Below are 14,009 nucleotides of genomic sequence, written 5' to 3' on the forward strand. Positions count from 1 at the left end.
AAAATATATTAGGAAATGAAAGGCTTCTTGATGAATAATAGGGGAGAGAAAGACAAAAGAGAGAAAATGAGAAAGGAAGCATGAAGAAATGTTCAAAGACGGGGAGTGCTTTGCTCCGGGAGCTGGTCTGACCACAGTTTGCCCTCAAGGCAGGTACAGCGCTGCCTGGTGATGACTGTGTCTCTTCCCAAAGAGTGAAGGAGGCTGCCTCCCGGCCTTCCTGTTCCTCCACCGTATCATCACTGTCAGAGTCTGATGCGTCTCTTAATTAGCTGACATGCTAAGGGAAATGGCAACCCACTCCAGTGTTCTTGCCTGGAGAATCCCAGGGATGGGGGAGCCCGGTGGGCTTCCGTCTATGGGGTCACACAGAGTCGGATACGACTGAAGTGACTTAGCAGCAGCAGCTAAGGGAAATTAGGGATATAGTGGTGAGAATTTAGATTTCTCTTTCAGACTCTTCCTTTTTTAGTTTTTTAAATACATTTTTTCAAGATTCTTGTGCTCTTTTTAAAATAATTTTATTTATTTATTTATTTTTGGCTGATTAAGTCTTCATTGCTGTGTGGGCTTTTCTCTAGCTGCGGCAAGCAGGGTCTACTTGCTTGAGTTAAGGGAGGTGCATGGGCTCCTCACCGTGGTGACTTCTCTTGCTGTGGAGTATAGGCTCTAGGGTATTAGGGCTTCAGTAGTTGTGACATGTAGGCTCAGTAGTTGCAGTACTTAGGCTCTAGAGCACAGGCTCAGTAGCTGTAGTACATGGGCTTAGATGCACAGCAGCATGTTGGACCAGAGATCAAACTCATGTCTCCTGCATTGGTAGACAGATTCTTTACCAGTGAACTACCAGGGGCACCCTCAGCCTGACAACAGTTTTCCCACTAATGCGGCTAACATATAATTTTTGATTCTGATGATGGTCATAATTTGTATGCCTTTTTTTTTGGAAATGTATTTTATTTTACTTAGAGAAATGTTCACCTGATACATAGTCTCTGGATTGATGTGAAGCAACGTTTCAGAATCACAGTCAGGAAAATACAAGAACAGGATATGGGAAGGGAATGGATCGAGTATGTCAGGCAGCATGGAATCCTTTTGTTGCAAAACAATGAAAAAGCAGAGATGACAAGAAATAGGCAGAGTGGAAGAGCCTATAACTCTCAATTATAAAAACCTTCAAAATCTTCTGATGTCTTAGGGATATCATCAAATGCTGACACATCATGAAATGACACATCACTCATATCAACTCTGAGTGAGCTTGTGGGATGCAGTGAACTGAAGAGAAAATAGAGCGAACTCTTCACCTACATTCCTGGGTTTCTTGGGTGTATTTTTATAGACAGGAGGTGGAATGAATAAGTAGATAAGTGTCTGTGGAAGTAGAGACAAGAAGTAAGCAGAGCGGCTAATTGGAGGCCATACAAGATATTTTTTATTGCAATTTTGTTTAAGTCTCACTTTGGCTCTGTGTGTGTGTGTGTGTGTGTGTGCATGCATGCAGTGTTTCTATACATATGTATGCTGACATTTTAAAGGAAGATTTTCAAAAATTTCATCTGTGGATGGTAGTACCTGTATATTAGTCATTCCATTAACTTCTTGAGAGATGTAAAGCAGATATTTTTAATATTTCTTAAAATATATACCATAACAAACCGCTGTACATATTGTTCTGTGTTTTTGTTTTTTCCTGTGTATTACGTCCCTCTTATTTTTCACTCATGCCTCTCTCTTTGTGTCCTTCTTTACTGGTGACTAAGTCACTAACATTTTGTCAAGATTTTTGTGTCTCTTTGTACATGTTCCAAAAAATTACTTAAGACATATTGTTTATAATGAAAGTGATGAATTTGTCAGATATTTTTACTTAGAGAACAATCCAAGTCTAGATGTAAGAAACTATAATAACAATAAACTCTGCTGCTTTATGTACTACAGGCAGAGACCATGGAGAGAGAGAACAGTACTGTGGTGACAGAATTCATCCTTGCTGGTCTGACCCAGTCTCAAAATATTCAGCTTCTGGTGTTTGTGCTAGTCTTACTTTTCTACCTCATCATCCTCCCTGGAAATTTCCTCATCATCCTCACCATCAGGTCAGACCCCGGCCTCACGGCCCCCCTCTACTTCTTCCTGGGCAACCTGGCCTTCCTGGATGCATCCTACTCCTTCACTGTGGCTCCCAGGATGCTGGTGGACTTCCTCTCTGAGAAGAAGGTGATCTCCTATAGAGGCTGCATCACTCAGCTCTTCTTCTTGCACTTCCTTGGAGGAGGGGAGGGATTACTCCTTGTCGTGATGGCCTTTGACCGCTACATTGCCATCTGTCGTCTTTTACACTATTCAACTGTCATGACCCCTAGAGCCTGCTATGCCTTGCTGTTGGCTCTGTGGCTTGGAGGCTTTGTTCATTCCATTATCCAAGTGGCCCTCATCCTGCGCTTACCCTTCTGTGGTCCAAACCACTTAGACAACTTCTTCTGTGATGTGCCACAGGTCATCAAGCTGGCCTGCACTGACACCTTTGTGGTGGAGCTCCTGATGGTCTTCAACAGTGGCCTGATGACCCTGCTGTGTTTCCTGGGCCTACTGGCCTCCTACGCAGTCATCCTCTGCCGTGTGCATGGTTCCTCCTCCGAGGGGAAGAGCAAGGCTCTGTCCACATGCACCACCCACATCATCGTTATACTTCTCATGTTCGGGCCTGGCATCTTTATCTACACTCGTCCCTTCACAGCCTTATCAGCAGACAAGGTGGTTTCCTTTATCCACAGAGTGATCTTTCTTTTGATGAATCCTGTGATTTATACCCTTTGCAACCAGGAAGTAAAAGCTTCCATGAGGAGGATATTGAGTCAATGAATGGTTTGTTGAGTGGATTTTATAATAAGAAGTCACGAAGGGGAAATTCTGGCTGAAAATCATTCACTTATTTAAAAAATATTGTTTTTCATTGAGTGCTTCCCATTGTCAGGTACCATTGTAGTCAGTGAGGGAAAGTTATAGTAACAAGAAAACAAACATGCTATGTTATTCAAGAACATAAAAGAAACACCAGCCTGGTTGGAGTAAGGAATAAGTGTGAGAGATTTAGTTCTTAAGTTATATATGGCTACAGTGTCACATAAATAATGCTTTTTACACCAAAAAAAGTTTTATTCTATTCTATTTGAAGTAAGAATTCATCTTAATATTTTAAGCAGGTGAGTGATGCATTCACAATTGTTCTTTTATGATTTAGGACAACATTATCAAGATTCTGGGCAAAGACCATTAAAGACAAGGAAACATCACAAGTCATATGTTATGTTACAGTCCTGTTTTGAACAATTTAAAAGCCTGATATTCTTGAAATACATATATTTTCCTCCTTCACCCAAATGTGGCACCAGGATAAGAAAAGAAAATAATTGATCTTATGGAAAAAAATGTCATGAAGTTATTTCACTTGATTGTTTTCAGAGCTTCCTGATTATGATTAATGGGTTTTACAAATCTTCCCTGGATGTTAAAACTTATTCTCAATTGATTTCCATCTGATTATTGCAATGATAGTTATTTATTTTTTTATTTTTTATTTTTTTTTAATTGGAGGCCAATTACTTTACAATATTATATTGATTGGTTTTGCCATACATTGACATGAATCCACCCTTGGTGTACATGTGTTATTTAATATTATTGATTTTGTTGGAGATTATGTAAAGCTCTTGGAGAAGGAAATGGCAACCCACTCCAGTGTTCTTGCCTGGAGAATCCCAGGGATGGGGGAGCCTGGTGGGCTTCCGTCTATGGGGTCACACAGAGTCAGACACGACTGAAGTGACTTAGCAGCAGCAGCATGTAAAGCTCTGCTGTTACCTAAAATAGGCTTTAATGTGAGAAGTTAGGTAGTTATAAAATCTTTTAAGGACTGGAAGACAATTTTTTAAATTCTGAGCATCCATAAGTGATTTCCATAAGTGCACTATAAAATCAATCTGCTGAATGATCTATCCATGCAGTAATGAGGCAATTGGGATAACAGAAGCCACTTTGCCAGCGTCTAACTAAAGGGAACACATTAATTAACCGTGGTGTGAAATCACAAGAATGATACAGGCTATTTCATGTTATTGCTTCTCTTTTCAGTTATTTTTTTCTCAATTCAAGTGATACATGAGTACTTTTGATAATCAGAATTTGGAAATCTAAATGCGATAATCCTAGAAGAACCTGTTAGTATGTTCACAGCTTCTTTGCAAAAAAAAAAAAAGAAGAAGCAATGCAAAAAAATACTTGTAAAATACAGGATAACAGTTTTATTATCTTAGAGGTGAGAAGACAAGTTGACATTAAAATAGAAAATGAAAAGAAAAACGGTTACATTTGACATGTTAAAAAATATATGTGTGGCCAAAAGGCAAAGAGTGATGAAAATCTGCCCATTCCATGTGGATGTGTGAGTTCATTTCTGCATAATTACAGAGGTTTCCTCCTTAACTCAGGATGGTATAAAGGACCATCCATGCATAAAATTAAAGTAAAAATACTGTTAAGGAAATTTATATAAATGAGAAATTAATTCCCTCATCTCACACACTAGTAAAGTAATGCTTAAAATTCTCCAAGCCAGGCTTCAGCAATACGTGAACCATGAACTTCCAGATGTTTAAGCTGGTTTCAGAAAAGGCAGAGCAACCAGAGATCAAATTCCCAACATCCGATGGATCATCAAAAAAGCAAGAGTTCCAGAAAAACATTTCTTTCTGCTTTATTGACTGTGCTAAAACCTTCGACTGTGTGGATCACAATAAACTGTGGAAAATTCTTCAAGAGATGGGAATACTAGACCACCTTACCTGCCTCTTGAGAAACCTGTATGCAGGTCAGGAAGCAACAGTCAGAACTGGACATGGAACAACAGACTGGTTCCAAATTGGAAAAGGAGTACATCAAGGTTGTATATTGTCACCCTGCTTATTTAACTTACATGCAGAGTACATCATGAGGAACGCTGGTCTGGATGAAGCACAAGCTGGAATCAAGATTGCCGGGAGAAATATCAATAACCTCAGATATGCAGATGACACCACCCTTATGGCAGAAAGTGAAGAACTAAAGAGCCTCTTGGTGAAGGTGAAAGAGGAGAGTGAAAAAGTTGGCGTAAAGCTCAACATTCAGAAAAGTAAGATCATGGCATCCAGTCCCATCGCTTCATGGCAGATAAATGGGGAAACAGTTGAAACAGTGGCTGACTTTATTTTTCTGGGCTCCAAAATCACTGCAGATGGCGATTGCAGCAATGAAATTAAAAGACGCTTACTCCTTGGAAGGAAAGTTATGACCAACTTAGACAACATATTAAAAAGCAGAGACATTACTTTGCAAACAAAGGTCCATCTAGTCAAGGCTATGGTTTTTCCAGTGGTCATGTATGGATGTGAGAGTTGGACTGTGAAGAAAGCTGATCACTGAAGAATTGATGCTTTTGAACTGTGGTGCTGGAGGAGACTCTTGAGAGTCCCTTGGATTGCATGGAGATCCAACAAGTCCATCCTAAAGGAGATCATTCCTGGGTGTTCATTGGAAGGACTGATGCTGAAGCTGAAACTGCAATCCTTTGGCCACCTGATGTGAAGAGCTGACTCATTGGAAAAGACCCTGATGCTGGGAAAGATTGATAGCAGGAGGAGAAAGGGACGACAGAGGATGAGATGGTTGGCTGGCATCATCGACTCGAGGGACATGGGTTTGTGTGTACTCCAGGAGTTGGTGATGGACAGGGAGGCCTGCTGTTCTGCGGTTCATGGGTTGCAAAGAGTCGGACACGACTTGGAGACTGAACAACAACAACAATGAAATAGATAAGTAAGGAGAAAATGTGGGCAACTGAGATGGATCTGCAGTTAACAGAGAGAAATGGAAAGGACTATAAACATAAGAGTAACTTTATTCTCCAAAACAGACCATGAGAATAAAGATCACTGATTCTGGTCAACTTGTAGAAGAATGTTATTCATGTATTATCAACAATAAGAAAAGTAGAAAATAATAATCACACTTTTCTATGAGGCCATCAAAGAGTGGATGCAGCAAAGAAGCCTTTGTGTTGAGCTGCAGAGAAAGGAGAGCCTATGTAGAAAAGCAGAGAGCTATGGCAGCTCTATAACTGCGGGCAAGTACCTAATATGGATATGGGGATATGGCGGTGGGATCCTGACATGGACTGAGATATTTTGTAGAAGTGAGAGGAAAAATAATGTGACCCTTTTATGACACATGGGATGTGGACAGATTAGCATCTGAGAAAGCTCCAAACACAAAAATAGATAGCTCAGTCATGAATTTCTCCCCCACTCCCACTGACACCTATGCCAATAATTTACTCAGAAGAGGAGAAATGGAGGGACAAATGAAACTCAATCCATACTGCTGGCTTCCCTGATAGCTCAGTTGGTAAAGAATCCGCCTGCAAAGCTGGAGACCTGGGTTCGCTCCCTGGGTTGGGAAGATCTCCTTGAGAAGGGAAAGGCTACCTACTCCAGTATTCTGACCTGGAGAATTCCATGGACTTTATAGTCTGTGGGGTTGCAGAGTCGGACACGACCGAGGGACTTTCACTTCACATTGGCTGATGCATGTTCTCAGCCTTCGTTATAGTACTTGATGTTGATGCCTACAGAATTGTCATAAGGGCAACAAAACTATAAGAATTGTGGCTCAAACTCATTTCAGTTCTGGTAAAATTGAAGATATAGCTTCTTTGGTAGCAGTGGCAAGATACTGAAGGTAAAACTACTCTTGGCTAAATTCCATATAATTAAAGATGATTTCAAGCTCCAGCTCAATTACCCTTTGAAAGAATCTGAAAGATTAGATCCTCATTCTACCTGTTATATAGGAGAAAAGGATTTAACTCTCTGAAACACTAGGCAAAGTATAGTTAGATATTATTATTTATCTTCTATGTATATTTTTTATATTGAAGAAGAGTTCACTTGCAGTGTTATATATTCAGTGTCTTTATAGATTTGTTGTTCAGTCGCTAAGTTGTGTCTGACTGTTCACGGCCCCATGAACTACAGCACGCCAGACTTCCCTGTCCTTCACTCTCTCCTGGAGTTTGCTCAAACTCATGTCCATTGAGTCGATGATGCCATCCAACCAATTATTCCTCTGTTGCCCCCTTCTCCTCCTGTCCTCAATCTTTCCCAGCATCATGGTATTTTCCAATGAGTTGGCTCTTTGTATCAGGTGGCAAATTATTGGAGCTTCAGCTTCACCATCAGTCTTTCTATTGAATATTCAGTTGATTTCCTTTATAGATTATACTCCATTAAAAATTATTACAATATAATGGCTATAATTCCTTGTGCTGTGCAGTATATTCTTATTGATTATCTATTTTATACATAATAGTTTGTATCTCTTAATCCATACCACTAATGTGCCTTTTCTCTTTCCTCCCACCTTTGGTGAGCACTAGTTTATATTCTATATCTTGAGTCTATCTCTGGCATATACATTCATTTGTAATACTTTTTTACATTCCACATATAAGTGATATCATGCAATATTTGTCTTTCTTTGTCTGACTTATTAAGAATAATATTTTTGGGTCTAATCAATATTTTAAAAAATAAAAAATAATTTAAAAACAATGATAAAATAAATACTAAATTTAGATAAAGTCTGAATTAGTAATAGCATCATTTTGAGCCATATTGGGACCTGAGGCACAAGAAAAAAATCTGTAATGTTGATGTCTTTATTGTGAAAAAGTGATATTCTGTTCATAACTTCTACACTAACTTTGACTTTTAAATATTGCATTAAAATAGCACTCATCTTGATTACTAAGGCATTTGGTATCAGGATAAATTTTGTGCCAGAGGCAATACCTCACCTGCCTCACCCTCATCTTGACTCTTACTTGCTTCCTCGGTATATATATCAACAATCTCTCATCATTTATTTACACTTTTTCTCTTTTTGATTTTATTTTAAGATGTAAATAAACTTTTCTTAACTTTCTATTTACTTTTGACCTAACTAACAGGGTTCCAACAGAGTTGTATTATCTCAGTCACTCATAGGATTTTGGTGTTAGAATTCAGGATTAACCCCCTGGGGCATTAGATGACATATTCTAAAATATTTGCCCTTTACAAAGCTTTGGTATTTTCTTTGCCAAATTTAGTTGACATAATAACTCGCTTTGGAGATAGTCAGCAGGGTTGTGGCAGTCTCAGATCTCCAAAGCACTTTCTCCAGTGCATCATAAAGAGTTCGAGGAGATTTCAAAATCTAATGTTTTCTATGTGATGACAAATATTTATGAACAATGACAAGGATGGTCAGTTAATGTTTTATGGGAATGTGGATGTTGGCAACATTGCGAGAGCAACATAAAACTTGGAGTTTCAGATTTCTGGAGTTTGGGAACTACTCATGTTTATGAGAAACAAGATGAGGACAATAGAAAAAATACTGTAACTATTCTACTGGTTCATCAGTTGCCTTGGAATGCAATGGAGTAGAGGTCAGAGTTTGAGCAGGAATGGTCCAAGGCTTAGGTCTGAATTCATGAGTGTGGCATTTTCTACCCTCTCCCCAATAGACTTCCATCTCTTCTTGATGCTTAGAAATACTTTAATGGTGGACATTTTAATTCTATTACCATAATTGAAATGATCAGCAGCTTTCAGAGAACTGACATGTGCTTTAAAACCAAGGAACATATTTAAAATTGATAACCAACAAGATCCTATGGTATGGTGCAGGGAACTCTGTTCAATGTTATGTGGTAAGCTGGATGGGAGTGCAGTTTGGGGATAAATGGATATATGTACGTATATAGCTATGGCTGAGTTGCTTTGCTGTTCACCTGAAACTATCACAATATTGTCAATCAGCTATATGCAAATATAAAATAAAATGTTTTAAAAAGGAAAAAAAACCCAGCAAGCATGCAAATTACTGATGTATTTTCTTTTCTTTTTAAACTTAGATGAAAGATAGAGAGATGAAAATGCTAAGGCTCCAGAGGAATAATTTAAAGATTTTATGAGTTTGCAGAACATTAGCCCAGATCTCTTATTTTCCATACTTTCAACATATTTAATAGTTTCAACTGTTCCCTATTCTATTATTCATCAACATAGGACTTTGATGGTTAGATAGGAAGTTGTGAAACTGAGAAAATCTTGATACACGAACAGCTGACTGCATTGGGAACTTTACGTGAAAGTTTTTAATCTTTAGTTGCTTCGCTGAATGAGACATTTAGATTTGTGTAGCTACCATCACCCAGGGTTCATCCTAAAGACACTGACAAAGGCTCTAGTGCAATATCCCTTTCATTAGACACATTTATATAATAATATTTATTTTAATAAAATATTTTAAGGGCTAGTTTTGATTTGAACTTACTTGCATGAGTTATTATTACCATCATCACCTCAGTTTTGATCCTCATATCACCACTGTCCATTAAATATTTTATTAATGAATGGATTTCTTGGCTGAAGACCCATACACTCGTTTAGTGCTTTGTATATTCATCATCAGCGCCAGTATCAATCACATATTTGGTGATGTTTTTAACCTAATTCACATTTTTTGTAATATGTAAAAAGTTAATTTGCATTTAATTTATAAGCTTTAACCAATATGCTTACAGACATTGTGCTCAAAATTTTGGATACTTTATTAAATATATTCATTCCATTGGAATGACAGCAGTGAGATTCCTTTTGAAAGGAGAGAGAAAGAGAAAAGAGAATAAGGAAGGAAACATGGAGGAATGTTTCCAAGAGATGGGGAAGTAAGCTCTCTATGCCTGGCTCCAGGAGCTGGTCTGACCACAGTTTGCCCTCCAGGCAGGCACAGCGTTGCCTGATGCTGTTTGTGTCTCTGCCCTAAGAGTGAGGGAGGCTGTCCCCTTGGCCTTCCTATTCCTCTGCTGTATCATCACTGCCAGAGTTGGACACATCTCTTAATTAGCTGAAGTGCCAAGGAAGATTAAGGATATAGTGGTGAGAATTTAGATTTCTTCAGCCTCTTCTGACCACACTTTCCCCACTAATCTGGCTAACATAGACTATTTGATTCTGAAAAGGGCCATATTTTGTAGGATATTTTTCACAATTGTATTTTATCTTACCTAGAAAAATGTTCATCTGATACATAGTCTCTGGTTCTATGCCAGCCACAATTTCAGAATAATAGATCCAGAAAATATATAGATGAAAATAAGACAAGGAAAGAAAGTGGATGACATGTGTCAGGTACTGTGGAATCCTGTCTGCTGGGTAACAGTGAAAAAGGCAAGATGAATGATAGGAAATAGGCAGAGCGGAAGAGCCTATAACCCTCAATCAAAGAAACCTTCAGAAATCCTCTCATGTCTTAAGATATCATCAAACACAGACACATCATAAAATGACCAATTCTGAGTGAGTTTGTGAGATGCACAAAACCTAAGAATAAGTAGAAGGGGCTCTTCACTTATATTCCTGGTTTTCCTGGATGTATTTTTATAGTCAGATGACGGAATGAATGTTGAGATAGGTGTTTGTCTAAGGCGGAGAAAAGTTAAGAAGCAAGCTCAGAAGTTACCAAATATTTTTATTACAATTTTGAGAGTGTGCAAACTATTTTGTATTATAATTCTATGTGGGTCCCATTTTGCCCTGTGTGTGTCTGTGTGTGCATGTGTGAATGTGGATGTGTGCATGTGTATGCAGTGTTTGTATACATATTTATGCTGATATTTTAAAATAAGACTTTAATAAATTTCATCTGTAGTCATAACACCTGTATATTAGCCATTGTATTCAGCTCTAGAGAGACTTAAAACAGATATTTCTAATGTTCCTAAAATATGTACAATACACTGTATAGACTTACTGTTTTTTTCACTTTTCTTTTTTTTTTCTTTTTTTATTCACATCTATCTTTCTTTTCTAAGTACTGAGTCACTAGCTTTGTCTTTCAAGGTTTTTATCCTCCTCTTTATATCCAATATTTCACAGAACTTAAGACAACTGTGCTTGTTAAATATTATGCCAAATATGAATATATATTACATTGTATTTTTGTAGATTAGCAATTTTCATGTTTAAAAACATTTTATTTCGACAACAAAATTTTTTTGAGCGTGTGCCATAAATATATGTGTATATATTTATAAAGTTTATATATCATTATATTAATATATAATACATATTAAATGCAGGATTTTGAAAATATAAAATTTAAAGCCAGTGATATGTGTATATATATTCATAAGTATATACATGTAATACATATTTATGCTATTTTATTATCACTCTTCATTGGATCATCACATTGACCTTTCTGGAATGAGCCTACACCGCTAAACAAACTGAGCATTAAAACTGGATTCCCCTCTCCTGCAATGACTAGTGTTCTTTTAATTACACAGTATTAAGCTTCTAAGCTTATTTTTAGTTATTCAAGTATATGAAAAAGAGCAGTCATTAAATGTGTGCTAATAATTTCTTTATATATTTCAACCGAATAGTACATACTTACATTCTTCTACTAATCGTAACAATAAAGAAAACCCATTCTAAACTTCAGTGCTGCTCCCATAGGAGCTTTAGTTCTCTGTCTTGAAAAGGAATGGTTGAGACTGTAGGATCTTACTGCTCTTTTCCTCCCCTGTGTGCTATGATTTTCAGTGTTAACATAACTAATTTAGAAAACGTCTCCAGGAAAGTTTGTATTGTGACCTGTTGTTTGTTGACAGGCTCTCCCTTGGGCATCATGCTGGTATCAGAGAAAGAAGGAGATTGGGAGAATGTAGTAAAGAGTTGGGAGCTTCCCAGATGGTTTAGTAGTAAAGAATCTGCCAGCCAAGAAGGAGATGTGGGTTTGATCCCTAGGTTGGGAAGATTCCCTGGAGAAGAAAATGGCAGGCTACAATCCATAGGATTGCAAACGAGACATGGCTTTGCGAAGAACAACAGCAATAAGGAATTGAGACTCAGAGAGTGTAATGAAGTCGTGTAGTTCAAGGATGGAGTGGCTACATAACAATGCTTCTCCAGGGATACAGTGGGAACCCACCTCTAAAGTATGAGGAAAGTAGAGTTATTGTTGGAAACTGGTCACCAGCTTGGAGTCAGGGCAACACAAGGACACCAGGTCAGAGGAGGACAATAAGAGAAAACAGGGAGCAAGGCAGAGAGTTGCTAGCAGGCAGAAAATGGGAATTCCACAAAAGTTTGTGTTGGTGGACGAGGAGAAAAGTGTGTAATTCCAAGCAAGCTGCTAAGTCTCAAGCACAGTACAACCACCAAAATGCAAAGATCTTGATATCTGGAGTTCTGTTATATCTCAATCAGGAAATTTTTCCTATGACTCAAGAAGGCAGGAATCCCAAGAAGGTATCGGACACTCCACCCTGAGAGTGGACCGCAGGGCTGGAGAAGCGCATGGCTGAATGGGAACAAGACCGTAGCTTTGAGGAAGGTGATTTGTTTGTTTTAAATCTAGAGGAGGGAAACATTCAGTGTTTCCTCAGGATATTGGAAAGGATTGAAACATTGTCTATAACTGAAGTGGTGAATAGGTCAGATATTTGTAGGTAGATAACAACATGAGTCTAGATGTGAGAAATTATAATAACAAGAAACTCTGCTCTTTATGTACCGTAGGCAGACAGGATGGAGACTGAGAACAGTACTGTGGTGACAGAATTCATCCTTGCTGGTCTGACCCAGTCTCAAAACATTCAGCTTCTGGTGTTTGTGCTAGTCTTAATTTTCTACCTCATCATCCTCCCTGGAAATTTCCTCATCATCCTCACCATCAGGTCAGACCCCGGGCTCACGGCCCCCCTCTACTTCTTCCTGGGCAACCTGGCCTTCCTGGATGCATCCTACTCCTTCATTGTGGCTCCCAGGATGCTGGTGGACTTCCTCTCTGAGAAGAAGGTGATCTCCTATAGAGGCTGCATCACTCAGCTCTTCTTCTTGCACTTCCTTGGAGGAGGGGAAGGATTGCTTCTTGTCGTGATGGCCTTTGACCGCTACATTGCCATCTGTCGTCCTTTACACTATTCAACTGTCATGACCCCTAGAGCCTGCTATGCCTTGCTGTTGGCTCTGTGGCTTGGAGGCTTTGTTCATTCCATTATCCAAGTGGCCCTCATCCTGCGCTTGCCCTTCTGTGGTCCAAACCGACTGGACAACTTCTTCTGTGATGTGCCGCAGGTCATCAAGCTGGCCTGCACTGACACCTTTGTGGTGGAGCTCCTGATGGTCTTCAACAGTGGCCTGATGACCCTGCTGTGTTTCCTGGGGCTTCTGGCCTCCTACGCAGTCATCCTCTGCCGTGTGCATGGTTCCTCCTCCGAGGGGAAGAGCAAGGCTCTGTCCACCTGCACCACCCACATCATCGTTGTATTTCTCATGTTCGGGCCTGGCATCTTTATCTACACCCGCCCCTTCAGAGCCTTCCCAGCTGACAAAGTGGTTTCTCTCTTCCACACAGTGATCTTTCCCCTGTTGAACCCTGTGATTTATACTCTTCGCAACCAGGAAGTAAAAGCATCTGTGAAAAGGCTGTTTAGTCAGCACTTAGCCTGATAAAAAGTGGGAAAAATTAATATGAAAATAATGACTGGAGAATTTCATGTGAAATTAAGGTATTCTCTTTCCAAACACTACTTTTATTGATCATCTCCTATTTGTCGAGACTGTACTAGGCCCTGGGAGGAAGAGCTACTACTGAGGCAGGTAAAGTCACTGTTGTCTGAAGTTACAATCTAGTAGGAATAGACAGCCAATAAAGTAGAAAATAAACAGTATAGTTTCAAGAAGATATGTATCCCTGAAGGTACTAAAAATAAAAGCAAAATATTCAATAGCAAGTGTGAGATGGGGGTAGTGAATTTACTTTTAGTCTTGAAGTAAGTCCTTTAAAGGAGGTGATGTTTTGGCTCATATCTGGATAAACTGAATATGCCAACTGTGCAAACATGGGCAGGC

The 14,009-nt window shown here is 39.0% G+C and overlaps 1 protein-coding gene and 1 pseudogene across 1 annotated transcript; both read left to right on the forward strand.

Moving 5' to 3' along the window:
• The first annotated feature begins 1,953 nt into the window (after positions 1 to 1,953).
• LOC148776571 (olfactory receptor 4N2-like) lies at positions 1,954 to 2,880 on the forward strand (annotated as a pseudogene).
• An 8,595-nt stretch (positions 2,881 to 11,475) lies between these two features.
• Positions 11,476 to 13,607, forward strand: LOC129562999 (olfactory receptor 4N2). Its single transcript, XM_088840330.1, has 2 exons — positions 11,476 to 11,488; positions 12,679 to 13,607. Exons 1-2 carry the CDS (start codon positions 11,476 to 11,478, stop codon positions 13,605 to 13,607), a joined length of 942 nt encoding a protein of 313 aa, XP_088696456.1.
• The last annotated feature ends 402 nt before the right edge of the window (positions 13,608 to 14,009 follow it).

This window comes from Moschus berezovskii, chromosome 9 (genome assembly GCF_049115385.1).
Source record: "Moschus berezovskii isolate FMDL1 chromosome 9, NW_MosBer_1.0, whole genome shotgun sequence".
NCBI classification, from domain to species: domain Eukaryota; kingdom Metazoa; phylum Chordata; class Mammalia; order Artiodactyla; family Moschidae; genus Moschus; species Moschus berezovskii.